Source organism: Sordaria macrospora, chromosome 5 (assembly GCF_033870435.1).
Source record: "Sordaria macrospora chromosome 5, complete sequence".
Taxonomy (NCBI): domain Eukaryota; kingdom Fungi; phylum Ascomycota; class Sordariomycetes; order Sordariales; family Sordariaceae; genus Sordaria; species Sordaria macrospora.
The window spans coordinates 3313295-3329972 of NC_089375.1; the positions used below are offsets into that span (position 1 = coordinate 3313295).

Here is a 16678-nt window from a genome sequence, read left to right on the forward strand (position 1 = left end):
CTCCGTTTTTCGTGTTGTCTGTCACTGGTCTGAACTGAATGCCAAGCAGCTGGCCGTCCCCGTCCGTTTCTGCTCTACTAGAACAATGCCCGGATCCGTACATATTACCTCGGATTGTTTGTCTTTCCTGTTTTAGGGTGTTTTATCCCACCATGTCCCACCATCCATCCCACGGCACTATCCATCCACATCCCACCATCTTCACCGTTTCCGTAGACTCTTGGCGGTCTTGTTGATGTCCAGATTTGGCCCGGGCGATGTTTGTGTGTTGGGTGTTTGTATGGGTTGTGTTACAATCCCTCCAGTTTTATCAAATCGTCCCTTCTAACATCACCATCCCGTCCGACACGCGGCGGAAACGGGACGGAAGGGAGGGGAGAGATGACGGACATGGACAAGGGAAAAGCTTGGGGCACAGAAGTCAGAACCTGAAATGCTTCGTTACAAATGGGGAAGAAACCATGGAAATGAAGCGAAGGGAGAGACTGTTTGGTGGCCTGGTGCCCGTGGGTGACTCGGCGGAGCGCGGCAAAGGTTTACTCATCACCGGTGGGCATAGACACCGCTTTTCTGTATGTCCGTCATTGTAATCATCGTCATCAGGACTTAGACAGTCAAATCTGGGGAAACACCGGGGAGATTGTAGGGTTGTCGACAACACAGCCACATGCACTGGACGGCGGAACGGCGGCAAGTTTCGTGCGGTAGGTTGTCACAGTCAGCAGTCAGATGTGCGACCCCGAACTTTATTGCTTGCTTACTATGGTATACATAGAGCCTGTATGCGTACCAATGTAAACTCGTCTGCGTCTGACTGCCGTTGGTTGTAGATATACGATACGACAGCGAGGTAGATGGTAACAGGGCGCTGAGAGGAATGTCATGGTGATACAGGAAGAACCGAACGTATGTGGCCCAATGGGTGTGTTTTAGGTACCCAAGGTTGACACTTACACAACAACCTTATCGGCACTGACACCATCTGGGGTGCATTAGGCTACGATTTCCCATACACTCCCGATCTCTGATCTCTGATGAGTGAGCCACATTCGCATCAGGATTCGATTGCTTACCTATCAGGGACACACACACGGTCCCCGTATGTACGAGAGAGGTTCATGTTGCTTTGCGGCTCAAGAGTGGGATGGATAGCTTTTACCTTTTCCTTCATTAGCCCAAACTGGTCAGAGCACAAGACCCAGATCTGAAATTCTAGATCTCGAGATCGTCGCCGTGGCTCATCATCATCATCATCATCCGCTACCTTCAGTACCTTAGCCCTACACAGTGATAATTGTTAGTGTATCATGCTTCTCAACCTGGAAGTAAAGCTGTAAAAAGCAACAACAACCACGAGGGATCGAACATCATGGATAACGACATTCCGTTATGATCTGAGAAGACCCCTAACAGTCTAGTCAATGATCGGATATCAATGTGGGGAGAAAGAGTCTCACTCCTCCTTTTCGTTCTTTACGGTGTTCGTGGCATGGATGTCATGGCTCGCGTGGGCGTGGCTCAATGTGCTACAATTCCGTTTCGTTCAACAAGGCTTTGTGGGGATTCAGAGCCTCCTGAAGAAAGGCCTTCCTCCTCCACTCAGAAGATCGGAGAGACCTCCGTCATACACTTAACACTACAATAGCCTTCAAGTTGTGTCCAAAATAGGGGTCTTTTTTTTTGGGTCTATTTCACCACAAATGCCTCTGTTCGGGATAGCGCGGAGATGATGTGGAGGTGGGAGAGGTAGCCGGACGGTCGGAAAGGGCGATGATGTTTTGGAATTCCCACTCCTCCTCCTCCTCCTCCCCATCAGCCTCATATACGGCACCTTGAATGGGCTGTGAGATTAAATCCATGGATTCATGGGACTCCTGAAATCCATATCCCTTCCTTTACACTACTTACCATGTCTTCCGGCTCTTCCGCGGGCGAGACGGAAACAAAGACCGTGGTCCTGGACCATGGTAGTCGCCGTCTTACGCTTCGCTCGTCGTGGGGGAGAAGAGGGGCATAGAGGCTCGCTTATCACGCATCCTCGTGGCTTTTTCTCTCGGCGATGGTTTGCGGTGTGGTGCGCAAGTGTGGTGGTCATTGAGAGAAAGTCCGGTGGTTGCTTAAAAAGGGTTGGTTGTGTTTCATCCCACATTAAGGGTCTCCCACTTGGCCTATTCAGGTTGATGAGGAGGGGCTTGACGAGGGCAGGAGGCTCCCACTTGGTTACCGTTCCCGTCGAGGGGTTGTTTTAATGCTATTCGGGGATTCATGTTCTTCGTGTATCGCCGATATTGTTGTCGTCGCTGTCGGGCACCACTAGACTTCGTATAGCAAAGATGTTGGATTGACGGGGTCCATCCACATATGGAAAGTGCCGTGGTTGCAACGTTACCGTTTTCCGTGTTTTTACTGTTTTACCCCCGTGAGTCCCGATCCAGAAACAAGGCGTGTTTGTGTGTTAGAACCCGCCGTTAGGCCGTAGAGGTATCGAATCCGGGTTTTGACCGTTCCCCATATGGTATCCACATCCCCGTCCCGGTTCCGTCGGTTCCGCCAGTCTCGGTCCTGTCGTCAATCGGTTTGCCGAAGGAAATGTAAAAATACAGGAGTCGGAACGGCGCTGCGACTGCAACAGTGCTTGGAACGGATAACCGTCAACAAATGCACGCTACTGTCGGTACATTGCCTATGCATATGATAAAAATTTTCCAAGGCTGCATACGGTGGATGTATGATTCACAATGTATCGGCCGCGACGCGGGAGATGGACAACTCACAGGAGACGCCAAGGTCAGGGCAGCCTGTCAGATTCCAGCAAGCAAGCCCGTAAAAATCTTTTTGAAACTTGAAACTGGTTGACGTGCAAAAAAGTGAATGACGCAACCTGCACACTTCCGGTGCGTTGGCTGCTGTCTTTGGCTGGCTGGCCTGGCTGACTGCTGCCCGGCCACTGGTTTGACCGCCTTCTTTATTCCGCTTGATTTTGTTCCCATCACCATCACCCGTCACCTTGCTTTGCTGCAACGCTGTTGGTGTTTTGCCATGTTTGTGTGGCCGTGTTTGCGCGTGTAAGTGTCGATGTAATTCCGTTTTTGTGATTGGGCCAATATTGGAGACTTGAAAAAACAAAACATCACCAATAGTGGAACAAGGCTAAATTGCGACGGTTATCGATCAACACTGATGCCCAACATCCGCGGTCCAATCAGCAATTCAACCGGTTCTTCTTCCGCCCTAGGCCCTTGTCGCTCTTAGTACCGTAAAAGGAGAGAGAAAAATTTGCACTTGGTTCACGGAATCATCCACCACATCCACCGTCAGGGCCTGTCAGGGTGCTGTTGGGCCCAGCTTCATGAAAAAAGTGTGGAATTGGTCGCCGGATGCCCAAGGGTTTGGGTCCCGGGAGCTGCATCCGTCGTCGCCGTCGCACGCATTTCGGTCGGAGTAACGGTGGGCTTCCTGGATCCACCGTCCGTTAAATTGGCAAGCGAATGAGAACGGAGCCACTTGCACGAATGGGGAGCCACGGGGAGCATCGGAAGGGTCGATCCGCTAAAATAAAGTCAAAGCTTAATTTTGTTGATCTTTGCATCGTCGCGGTAGGTGTAGCGGAGTTTGATGGGCAACGCGTGGGTGTTTAACGGTGAGGACGTCAGAGAGACGGGAACGTGTCGTCCGTATCTGGATGCCAGAGAGGACAAAAAACGCACATCCCTTGACACATCCCCCTGTGGTCTGAGAACATAGTCTCGCGTTTATACCGCGTTTTCATCCCGTTTCGGCTATTCTGAAGAGCACATCGCAGTTCATCTGATGCTGATGAGACAACCATCTGAAAATCCGGGGAAAACGGGCACTCACTCGCTCACTGGTGTGGCACTCACTACAGTACAGTGTCCTGAGTGCTAACAGAGCGTCTCGTACCTTACCCGAGTCATGTGACTGCACAGGCCTCTGATTGCCCTTTTTGCTTCTGGAAAAGGACTCGGCCAAGGTTCGCAGATTGTCATGTCGGTCGTCCCAAATCGCCGGATTATTATCGTTTCTATTCTGGTTCGTTGTTCTTAGAGATCCTCTGTGTTTCTGGTGTTTTTCTACACCACTCTACAATACTTTAAGTTTCACATGCTGCGTCCACTACTCACCGTAGCAGCGAGCACCGACCGTTCTCACGACAGGGCACGGCGGACATAACGAGCTCGATAAGAAAAAGGAAACATGGACCCAAAGAGGAAGGCATTCACAGCGGACAGGCGTCGGGGAACGGGGGAGAACATGATCCCCGGTCCTCGCTTATGCCTTAATGACAACGCTAGAAGCATGGAAGGCCCGAAGAAGGGCTCCATCTTTGAGTCTTGTTGACTTTCTACAACTGCGGAACATCCCCGGGGCCGTGCTCTTTTGACAAGCAGCCTTGTCACCGCGGCCACCGGCTCTGTTTCCTTTTCCTCAAGACGAGGGAATCAAACTTCGAACATCTCAGATGGGGCCGGGTCCCCTGTGAATATCTGCGTAATTTGGACCCGAGCAGTTGGGAAATGGCGTCCTCGCAGACTTTTAAGCGAGCGTTGGCGAGCTTCCTAGCCTGGCAGGTCTGGAATCATCTGCAAGAGCTGGAACGCGTTCGCCTTGCTTTTCATCAGCTGTGTCTGCCGCGGAGAGCTGAGAGAGGCCCCGGAAACCTGGGGTTGAGCATGTTTGGCATCATTCGATGCCGTTGCTCGGCCCCGATGATGTCGTCGTAGCCGATAAGAATGTCGCCGAGCCTGTGATAACAACCTCCCGGCACGTCTGAAACTCCTAATAACTCCGACTGTGCAGTAGAGGCCTCTGGGCTAGGTAGTTTTACTATACATCAGAAAAGGAGAACTGAGGCAGGGCAAATGCGCCAGCGGTGGGCGGTCGGGCGGGTAGGTGAGGGAGGCCTTTGGAGCGAGAGTGGGAGACATACCCGGTCCGCCTGACAACCCGGTTCGCATTGAGCATGGCTCCCACAAGTATCCGACCGAACGAAATGGCCGAGCGAGCTTGCCAGGCCTGGCAGACACCTGAAAGAGGGCCGACGAACAGCCGATCATCCTCTAACCGTTGGCGACTAATCCCCAAATGGCGAGTCGGACTGGTGTCCCCGGAAGCCGTAGCGCGAGTGTACCTTACTTAGCCCGAGATTGGCGACAGGTCACCGCGCTCGAGATCATTCAAGCAGGGCAGCACTGGGCAAGTCGGTGCCGAGAACACAAGACGGCCAGCCGGAGCGACTTCCGGCACTGTGATTTTCGGTGCTTTTTTGGCCTCGCTTCATGTTCCCCGGCCGCCGTCCAATTTCAACTACCTACTCAACGAACAGACCACTCCGGGTACTCTACGCAGTGCCATAAACGCTCCAGACGCCAACCTCACGTGAGTTTGTCGGCAACCAGGTCGACCTGTCACTTGCAACGGTGCACAGCAAGGTGTCTATCGATAACAGAAGAAAGGAAGAACAAGTCCATAATCAAACAGATGCTCAGCTAGTGCACCTGCGGGCCACTTCCGGCAAGGGAAAATCGAAAATCTGGGGATGAGCTGTCACTCCCGTCAGGTCAGCACATCGCTCTCAGCACGTGGGGGCGGCCTCACGGTCTGTGGGGGTTCTACAATTCAGCGGGATGCTGCTACTGCTTCTGGGAGCATCTCGAGAGTCGTGACCACAGTTGGGGGGCATGTGGGCGCCGTCGTGACTTTTTCCTTATTTGTGTCACCACTCCCCACGGCAAGCCACATTCGAGATTCTCTCACATCCCAGCGACCTGGTAAAGTTGACGCAACACTGGCCAAGCCCTATGCGAACTCGAACTGTGGATGCCTGATTCTAAGTGCCTGGGACACATCCATAGGCTTCTGTAGGCATCGCTTTCAAGTCGCTGTCGAATTTGATTTCATCAACGGGGCGCTGCGAGTGGTGGTGGATGGTTGGACAGAGACACTCAAACCTGAACTCGGGACCTGAACTCGAGACCTGAGCGTCATGATTCATCACATGGCCGGCTGGCTGTGCTCTGACAAGCGCTCAATGCCTATGACTCACTCTGTGCCTTCACGAACCTACCATTCGCCTAGCTATGACTTGTATAAGCGGCCAAGATAACTCGGTAACCTACCCAAGAGAGACTGCATTGGTGCGTCATCAAGCTGGCCCGAAGTCTCCCGTCGCGGAAAGCCCGGTTTCGAAAATACCATGAGAATCAAGATATCGACAAGTGTGGCCCCTCGAGAATGCGCCTTGGCCAGCTCTCATGACGGCCTCGTTGGCAAACGGAGGTACCCAGAGGTACTAGATATACACCACTTGGGGTGATTACTGTCCACCGTTATCGTCAACATCTCCCACCTCCGGACCGCTAGTTCTTGTGGTGATACGGAAGGTGTGATATCAACACCAGTAACGTGCCTTCCGGACTCCCTCCAGTAAGACGCCGTGTTCTTTGCACGCGCCTTCTGCCAGGCTTGTCAAGAGGTATAGAAACGCTGGCGATATCCACTGACCGCCAGACACTAAAGCGCCGGCTTGAAAGCCAAGCGTTGATGCAATGCAAGTTGCATGTCTTTCCCGCCCTCCTTGGGCTGAGATAAGGTGCGGATAATCGCGAGCACATCACATGTTGTGGACACGGAACGACCATCATCCACCATCAACCCAAACGCAGCACGCGGGTCTACCCGAGAATCACAGCTGAAGATACTCCGCGCGAATAACCTTTGGTGGACCATCGGCCATGATTGACGGTTGACGTGCCCCCGATCTTCACACCGACCGTTTCACTACTGTGTCCCAAATGCAAACACCGTCCAAGAAGGGTGGCCGGGCCAGTCAAGCTCAAGACCGCCAGGCCGCTTCTTCCGGAGTCGGCGGGCCCCTTAACGGCGGACGCGCCCTTATCAGTCGGAAGGCGCACCGGTGAGCAAGCATTCCGGACCGAGACCGGCAGTTGACCGGGATTGGCGATGTCAAATGCAAGGCCTCAAACTTTATCATCGGTATCAACACCGCTTCATCAGCATGCACTCCCATACACCGTATATGAGCCTCCCGCTTGTTTTATCCAGTCGCTAGCAGGCTACAGGTAGGTAGTACGATGTGTTATCCCCGGTTCTCCTGCTTGTCTCTACCATTGGCAAAATCAACATCTCCTTTAACCACCTGGTCACAACTTTCACAAGCCAATTAACGAAAACGGAAACACGTAAACATCGTTGTCGTTTTACTGGATGGAAAGATGTTAGGATCCTCAGCAACGTTGTTTCTATCGACAAGCCCAAGCAACACTACCGTTGCTACGTCGTACTCCGGATGCACTTCACACAAGATCGACAGAGGGGACCAGACTCCGGCACTCGAAGAAATGCCGTTTCGCCGCGATTTTATTCCTGCCCGGCATCACAGCCGTTGTCGCTTACCCATACTACAAAGGATATCACCTAATTCACTCCTGTCGAGCTTTCCTCCTCCTCCTCGGACAGGTTAGTTGGCTAGACCCATTTTGATAAGTGGCTAGTCCCAACTCTTAGGCGAAAAGTCTAACCCCGAACCAAGATACATTAACCAAAACGACTGTTAGACAATCGCTTTCACTTAGAGTCTTTCATTCAGGGCTTTATCTACAGCGTTTTACCCGTTTTTCAAAATTTTGGATAAGATAATGTATACAAAGTGTTCGCACAAATGTCAATATCGAAGAATTTAACTCTTATCTTAGCGTTCCTGGCCGACGTTGGCCTGCGAAAAGTGGAGCAACTTGGACTTGGGTGAAAAGCTCCTTTCGATATCCTCTTTCGTTAACAGTTTTCCTCTCTCTGTCGTTAACGAACTTTGGAATTGGAATTTTCTCGTCGTTCGAGAAGTTTGATATTCTCTTAGGCGTATAAGTGCATTTTTCGTTTCTTGATAGTACAAGTGATAGTGCACGTTGGTTGGAACTTGGAAATTGGGACTAACCACCTATCAGATTGGGTCTAGCCAACTAACCTTACCGCCTCCTCCTTCTTTCTGTCTCACGTCTGATCCGGCCGAGCCTCGCTGTCTCGGCATTTTGGACCCTGAGAACCTATGAAGAGTATCACAGGCTTGTCGATCTTTTCTCGCGTGTCAAACCCTCAGGGCCCCCTTTGTGCCTTTTGACCCTTTCCCTTCAACTATTTCGCACAATACACTCCAATCATCTCCATCCTAGCACATCGAAATATTAATCATTCCCCTCTTCTCCTCCTTTTTCCCGGAGGAGTTGTTGTGGAATAACCAACCAACAAGAACTGGACACCAACAACAAAAACCCATGGTCTTTACACTAATAACTCGCACATCTTCGCTACACAAGCTAGTACGTGTATATCGTATAATACGTGTAGTTGCGATCCACTTCATCAACCAACAGGGTTCTAAACCTTGACCTTACTCGCTCACCGCGGACCAGGCGGCAAAAGGTCTTGTTGTTCAAACCTCGTTCGGCGAAGTCACTTTCAGCTAGCTCGCCTACTCACCTTTAACGCGCCAATCGCGGCTCTTAGTTTCCGTTCTTTCTCCCCTTCTTCACCTTCGAAACCCTTAGACTGAACCCTTCCTCAACACTCCCCGGCGCTTCCCGTTGCGCCGTCCGTCCGTAGTATACGCTACTCTAACCTCCTCCACTGCCGCTTATTTGCCGAAGATTTCGATACGAGAAAGGAAACCGAATGTATGTTCGAATCTGCACTTTGGGTCGCCGAGAGGCAAAATATCTGCTGTACTAGAACCTCACTATGTAACGAGGATAGCATAGTTAATACGGGTGCTGGTAGTATAGCCTAATTGAGGTTCTATGAAGAAGGAAAAGTTTATTTGAGAAGCGGCTCTACTATAGAAACAAGGTTTTAATATAGGTAGTACCGGCACATTTACAGCGCTATATATTAATATTAATTATAAACCAGAACTATAGTACCCGGGCGGTAGCCTTATAATATTACCTCCTTCCTTTCTTTTCTTTTACGCGTTTGGACCTTTTATTTAAACTGCTTCTACTACCTCTTCGCAATTAAATAGCAATTGCGCTAGTTAGTACGTAGCAGTGCAATTTCGCTTCCTAAATTTAGAAATTTACATACAAATACTTACTCTCCTCCGGACTTTCTCTTTTCGTCTTTCTCTCTCCTCTTTTTTCTTTTAAATTTTGTTTAATTTTTCGCAATAAGTATTATAAATTCCTAACTATTACAAACACCTTATTTTTCTATTCCTAAATTCGAATCCTCCGGTTGTCCTTATTAATCTGTCGAAGGGTATGACAGGTTAAGATGCACATGCTCAGACGGCCAAACCTACAAAAGATAGGATGATGTTCTGCTTGCAAGGCAGAACTCGGAATGCACATTATATAGCCAATGTCAACATGTGACACCGATCTTTGATTCCGCTACGTGGACTCTCTCACCTTCTACTGCAATATCGGGATGTCTTCTCTAGGGGCCCATCGCTTAGCCTACTCAGCCTTCGCTCGGCCGCTGACCCGGGGCAGCTGTTCTCTTACTTTTATAGTAAAAGTAAAAGTTTTGCATATAATATTTATTCATTTTTTTTATAAATACCTGTTTAGCACATTTTTCGTTTTTATTACCTATGTTTTTAATTTTAATTAGCCTATCATTATACACGTATTACTATTAATATTTTAAGGTAAATTAATAGCAGGAGTTGTTTTTATATAATACTGGTTAGTGTCACGGCGCTGGCGGACCACTACACTACTAGGCTATATTCTAAAAGAATACAGGTAACTGAAGCTGGCAGTTCGATCGCTCAAGTGGTCTTATATAGTTTGTTATAGAAAAGGCACCCGAGCGCATTCCGTAACAATTAGAACGTTCTAATTAATAATTATTATTATATGTTATTAAGTTTACACAAAAGTAATTTGCGGAATTATAATTAGGATATTGATTGTGGCTCTATGACAGGCTAAGGTGCATATGCCCAGACGGCCAAACCTACAAAAGATAGGACGATGTTCTGCTTGCAAGGCAGAACTCGGAATGCACACTATATAGTCAATATCAACCTGTGACACTCTTATAGCTTTGGAGAATTTGTTATTTATAAATATTTCGAAGGCGAAGGCGCGCTTATTAATTAAAATATTTTTTTTTTGTTTCTTTTCTTCTTTAGCAGCAACAGCTATAATTTACTATTATTTGGTAGAAGTGTCACGGCGCTGGCGGACTACTACATCACTAGGCTATGTTTTAAAAAGATACAAGTAACCGAAGCTAGTAATTCGGTTACTCAAGTGGTCTTATATAGTTGTGATGGTAGTTGAGAGGCACAATTGCAAAGCTGCCATCACAGAAGTAGCAGTTATAATAAAGTAAATTAGTAACTTTTCTACGTTTAATTATATTTGTAGTAATTAGGTTTTTTTTATTAGGTCTATTTTTAATAAAATTTAATGTGACGGAGATAGTACGGTTAATACAGGTATTAATTATATAGTTTAATTAAAGTTTTATAAAGAAGAAAAAGTCTATTTAAAAAACGGCTCTACTGTAGGAGCGAAGTTTTAATATAGGCGGCACTATTATAGCTACGGCGCCACATGTCAGCACTGGCCGTAGATGTGACAAGGGCAGTATTCTGGGCTTGGAACAGTAGTTCAATTCAGCTGATAAACTACTTTGGTCTCGAAGGCCTTGTTGAATCCTTTCAAGCCTTTCCATCCAGGCTGGGGTTCCCGACCTTCTTATGCCAAAGCCTTCCTTCCTTCTGCTGGCCTGATCTGGGTCATGAGGCCATAAGGCATCTATCTAGCGGTGTGCACCGCTGTGCTTACATATGATCCTTCCCGAGTATCTTCCTCCAATATCCTTCCTTCCTATGACGCCGGCGTCGTCACGGGTACCGCCCTATCGCCGCCGGAGTGCCTTGGTTGGTTAGGGATCGTTCTTGTGATAGCAGGGTTTCCCTTCTTGGCCTGGCTAGCACAGCCCGATATGAGGGGCAGTGCAGCCGGCGTGCGTATTGTTGGCTGGAATACGCCAGGGATTATTGAGGGGATTCGGGTAGGTTGTGCTATTGGTCGAATAGACTCTCCGACCGAGTTGGCCTGGTTGCCTGAAGCATTTTGAAGGGTTCGAGAGGCTCAGCCGTGCGGCTCTGCGAGCCTCGTGCTGCTGAGTTAGGGTCGAGGTCGAATGTCCGTGTGACAGTAGACCAGAGCCACAGTGCCCGAGCGGTAGCTCCATAACACACGAGATCCCAGAAAGAAAGGTAGAGAAGATACCCGGCCGTAGGGTTGAGGAGAATACCTCAAGTAGGTATGGGAAGACTCCCTTATCGCTCCGTATCGTCGCCCAGGGGGTTATCAAAGAGGATGAACACAATGTGGGCGAATCGAGCTATCCGCTATATTCGTCGCCGTCTAGCAAATAGAGGTACACTCAATGAATGGATGCCTCCACCGTAAAGAAAACACACATACGGCGGCCGGGGCTTACAACACGAGCTGACGAAGCGGTTTACGTTACCTATTTAATATGATATTTACCATCAAAACGGCTATTACTTTCGGGACGTGATGCAGAGACGCCCAATTTATCCAATAAGAGGCGACGGTCTTAACACACGCTCGCTTCCGGCAGTTGTAATTGGGTGTATATTTTGGTGTTACTGAGCTTTCAGTCGTTGTATCTGATGAGGTTTTCCGATGAATCTTCTTTTAGCTATTGGAATCTGATATGCATTACCGTATCAAAAGATGGATGGTCAGCTTGGAAAGTAGGCTGGAATGGTCTGGGTGTTAGGGCTCGATTTCTGTGAAAAACATATTAGATTGTGATATGTTATCTGATTTGGGGGAATTGCCGTCAACTCAGAAGTTATGAGTGAGCCTATCAGTTCATACTGGATGCTCGTCATTTGGTAGAGACTGGGAACAGATCACATCTTGCTCAAGTCCTCATCTACCAAGATGTTGTGTTGGGATCAAATCCAAATATTAAACATCTCAAAGCGTTTTCACTAAGAGTCCAACCTATTGAAAGCTCACACTCCAACATTTTCTTGATTGTCAACACCATTTGCGGAGCCAGAGCTCAGGTGTCTTCTTTGAATGAAAAAAAAAGTAACATTCGGCTTTTATCGGCATCAGTCGTTCTTTCCTTTCTCCATTTTATGACACGCCTGTCGGAGCTCAAGTTACGCGCACTTCGCAAAGGAAAGACCCATCCACAGAGCCGCAGTCCAGACGGCGGGAGTCTAGACTGCTCCTACTCAATCTGGGGAAGTGGCTCTCCTGACGATCGATCCTGCAAGCAAGCACCTCACTTGGGACCAACACCATTCCTTTCAAATACTCGAGCTCAATCACTTCCCAATCAAACGATGCCATTGCTTGTAAACGGTAAGAAAGAGACTGCCTTTCCCTGGGTCTGCAGACGTGGCTGTCCAACCGAGTCACCGTTTTGTATGCGGCCCTTTCTTTGTGTGTCCGTCTGGTGTAAACGCATGAATGCCTAACCTCCACAGAAAAGAACACTCGGTCCATGCTTTCACCGTGCTTTGTATCAGATCTGGCCCATTCCCACGTGTAGAAGTTCCATTCAGGCATGAGTACGTGACTATGTATGTACTTGCTCCAATGCCTGCCTGATTTACGGGAACCGCCCGCCTCTAGACAGTGAGCGAGTGACTGGCATAATGAGACTGTCATGTCAAGAGTACCCACCTACCATACCAACCTCAAAGCCCAGCCCGCGCTGTGGAAAAGACAACCTGCATGAACAAAGAGTACCTCTACATCTATCAACGCTCGCTCGGGAGCTCCCGAACGTGCTTACAGGCATGAATGCAGCTCAAGATAACAATGGGACCCTAGAGATACCCAAGCTACGCCCCGTTTGATCTTTCTTCCCCGGACGGTAACGAAGGTCTGAAACAACAAGTATTTGACGTTCATGTGAGGAAGCAGGCAGGAATGACTTACATATTCTGAAACAAAAGCCCACATGTCTGTCTCCTTGTCTCCCTGAAGAAAACGGTGGCGTTGAAGCAAAGTAAGGAAGCTCCTCACCGTTTAGGATCTGATAGAGTCGGTTCAGACGGAAGTTAGAGGCAATAACCTTGAAAGAGACTGACCTTCTAGAAAGAGGTAGCTCAGCTTCCAAGGATTACAAAGATATCAGCATCAAAGGGATGTCTAGATTTAGGGTCCGTTTTGCGTTACTGTAGTTGTTGTCTTTGGTAACTCCATCCCACAGATAAATTGGCCTGGAAAGCATGGCTTGTAGACATACTAGAAGGCTCATATAATCAAAATCATACTATACCATCTGGTTCATATAAACTCAAGACATCTCCTTCAAGGCTTCCTCGCTGGCGGTGGCTTGGTGTCATAAGCAACACAGGACAACTGTGAGGACCCCATGTCTCAATAATAATAGCTCATGATTATCATCTGTCCTCCACCCCGGAAAATTCTTTCCCTGATGAGTTCCATACCACGAGCAAGGTCTTGATGACACCGAAACCGAATGGCCCTTTGTTTGCACCTTCCTTCCACTCACAATATCCTTCTTTCTCCTCCTAAATGACGTCCCTGTGCACATACACAACAGGCACAAAGCCTCTCAGTATTTTCCTCAAACGTCTACCCTAAGCTTACAGTGAGACCACACAGAGACAGATAGCTAGCTAGATGTGGGTAGATAGGTAAGGTAAGCTCCAGTCTCACTCCAACTCATCTGAATCAAGTCATACGCCCCATGGCGATCAGTGTCTGAAAATACGAGAGACATTCTCTAATCAGAAACAAGAGCTCCAGTCTCTGTCTTCGTCTAGTGTGTAACGCAAGGTCTCAACGGTCAAAGCCGTCCGGTGCCAGGTCCCGCGAGACACATTTGATGCACTAGAAATCGAAAAGGGGAGGGAGGGAGGGACTGACGTGTGGCGCCTGCCTGCCTGCCGGTGGAAAGCAGAGCGTGAAGTGACTCGAGGGGATTTGATTCAACGTAAAGGGCATGTATGCTGTCCCACTTTAAGAAGCCGTAAGGGTTCTATCAACAATCAGCTTGAATCAAGTCAGAAAGAGGAGACATGGACTCCAGCAGATCAGAGTGGGCCATCCGGAGCTTTTAATATGTTCTTTGTGTGTGCTAGTACGTGGGTGCCTGCGTGGCTTCCGAGGGCGGCTAGACTTTCCAGTTGGAAGATCGAATATTGTTCGCTACGACCAGGTCTCGTGCGAGTTGGGGAGACCAACTCCTCCCTCCGTCTTTGATGAGGAACATGGCTTTGAGGGCGGTGAAAGCAAAACGGAGGGACTTTAATGTGACCACATGCAAATCGGTAAACCGGCGACTGACTGAACCATTCCTTCGATGGTAAAATACCTGACTGTGATGAAGAGCCCGTCACGCAGGGAAGGTCCGTTGACATCAGGGTCGCGTTTTCTGGAAATAGACGCCGTTTGTGGAAGGGTGTATCGTATGCTTCGAGTCATGTTAAGCGCCAGCCCGATGCCAACGCCCATGACCTTCCCCGCTATGTAGGAACGATCGAGACGCACCCGCTACCGACATGAAGCCGAATACAAAGAAGGCAAAAAGGAAATGTGAACAGCGCAAAAGAAATGTGCGACTCCGTGATGTTGGATGCAGCAAAAAGGAAAAAGAATCGATCCACCCAGGGGTCGAACCTGGAACCTCCTGATTCGTAGTCAGACGCTCTGCCATTGAGCCAGCGGACCTTATTGAATTGTATCCCAGTTTGAAGCACTTATAATTCCCACCTGGCAACGAATTTCGAGGGTGATATAAAGGGGTGATTACCCTCGCCGGCAACCAAAATGATAGCACCAAGACTGTGGGTGATGAGGAACGCACCGTTGTTATACACCTGATGCTCAGGTTCCATCGTTGAGAACAAAGACATCTACCAAACAGAGACAATCAGCCCCCGATACTTTAGCACGCTGTTGTACTTTCCAACCCATGTGGACATGATGAGTGACATGACCAAAAACGCCCCAACGCCGCCTTAACCCAGTGGAAGCCAAAACCCCGAGTGCAGCTATGTGTGCACCCCTAGTATTCATCATGCATTATGTGCACACCATCCTTGGCTGGCTTTCCTCTTCCCTCTAACTCCTCAGAGCCTCCAGTCGATTCCGCATCTGGTCCATCATCGCCTCGGTATCCTCTTCCTCGGGCTCCTCCTCGGCGTGCTGAGGTTGCTGTGGCAGTTTCTGGCTGGGCTCTGGCACACTAGGCAAGCCGCCCGTCTTCTCCATGCGATCCTTCAGGATCTCGCCCAGCACCTTGTCGACTTCGCCCTCGGCTTCGTCCTCTTCGTCTTCCAGATCAACATCCATGGGGAGCTGCTCGCCCACCATCTCCTCGATAATGCCGGCCTTCATCAGCTCAACGCTGAGCTCCTGCATGGTTCCGGCCAGCTCGGGTAGGCGCACGAGCGTGTTGACGTCCTTCATAATCTTGACGCTGGCGCGAATGCTGCCCTCGATCTTGCGTAGGGCGAAGGCCTCGTTGACCTGCATCTGCACGCTGTTGAGCTGGGCTTTGCTGGTGATCAGGCGAGCGGTGGTCTTGCGGGCGCGGATCAGCTCGCGGGCGAAGTCGCGTACTTCCCTCTCGGCCTGTTTACGCTGGGCTGGGTTCTTTTGTGCTCGTCGGTCGGCGGCCAATATGAGGTTCTTGGTCTTGGTCTCTACTTGCTTGACCTGGGCGATGTCGCGATCGATCTTGCGCATGTTGGAGCGGAGTAGGGTGTTGCATTTGCGCATCTGGATAGCAAACACGGGGGGATATCAGCTATTGGCGTCCTTGCTTCAAGACACGCTCCATTTCGTCGAAGTAGTGCTAACCTGTGCCTGTGGATCGGGCGGCGCGAAGAAGGACCTGAGTGTTTGCATCTTGGCGGTTGTCGGAGTCCTGGCCGAATCAACTGTTTCTCGTCGTGCTTCCCGGATGCTGCGGTGTACCTTGGGTACAATTGAATGGTGCCCTATTCAAAGAGTCAATAACATGAATGATGGTTTCTAGGTTGCTGATGGTGGCACACGGCGAGGGTGCCGTATGGTGATGAGGACTTGGAGTTGGTGATAGAGGCGTGTTGTGCCTGACTGAGGTGGAAACCATGTCACCACTGGGACGTTACGTTCTGACGTCGTGGACAACCCCGGGGGGGGGGGGGGGGGGGGGGGTTAATGTTGGCGCGTAGCGGGCATGTACTTGGGGGTTGTGGTGCGGCCTGGGACTTTTCTTCAACCCCCTCTTCATAAAAGAGGGGGAAAATAAATTCTGGGACAAATTTTAATTTTGGAACAATCTGAAATAGCGCTAAAATACTAAGAAAGCTGTTAGTATATTAACGTTCGTAAACTAAGCAGCTATAAAATTTTTTTTAAAAATCTTGTAAATTTTGGAAAGTATGAGAATAATATAAAGATATTACTCTTTAAGTTTTAGAAAATTATCTTTTTAATTGGGCAAACGGCGGCTTTCAGAATTTTATATCAGTATTGTCACGACGCTGGCGGACTACTACATCACTAGGCTATGTTTTAAAAGGATACAAGTAACTGAAGCTAGCAATTCAGTCACTCAAGTGGTCTTATATAGTTGTGATGGCAGTCGAGAGGCACAACTGTAAGGCTGCCAT

At 49.1% G+C, this 16678-nt stretch overlaps 1 protein-coding gene and 1 non-coding gene across 2 annotated transcripts; both read right to left on the bottom strand.

Moving 5' to 3' along the window:
- Positions 1 to 14675: 14675 nt before the first annotated feature.
- On the bottom strand, positions 14676 to 14747 carry SMAC4_13850. Its single transcript has one exon. It is a non-coding gene; the product is annotated as a tRNA-Arg (tRNA).
- Positions 14748 to 14825: 78 nt separating this feature from the next.
- SMAC4_02473 (uncharacterized protein) lies at positions 14826 to 16127 on the bottom strand. The gene is made up of 2 exons (XM_003350755.2): positions 15882 to 16127; positions 14826 to 15800 (listed from the first exon to the last, which is right to left on the bottom strand). Exons 1-2 carry the CDS (start codon positions 15927 to 15929, stop codon positions 15141 to 15143), a joined length of 708 nt encoding a protein of 235 aa, XP_003350803.1. The 5' UTR covers positions 15930 to 16127; the 3' UTR covers positions 14826 to 15140.
- Positions 16128 to 16678: the final 551 nt, after the last annotated feature.

Coding starts and splice junctions, on each gene's coding strand:
- SMAC4_02473 (XM_003350755.2), bottom strand. CDS start 15,929: ATGCAAACACTCAGGTCCTTCTTCGCGCCGCCCGATCCACAGGCACAG. Junction 15,801..15,881: donor CGCCCGATCCACAGGCACAG/GTTAGCACTACT, acceptor TTTGCTATCCAG/ATGCGCAAATGCAACACCCT.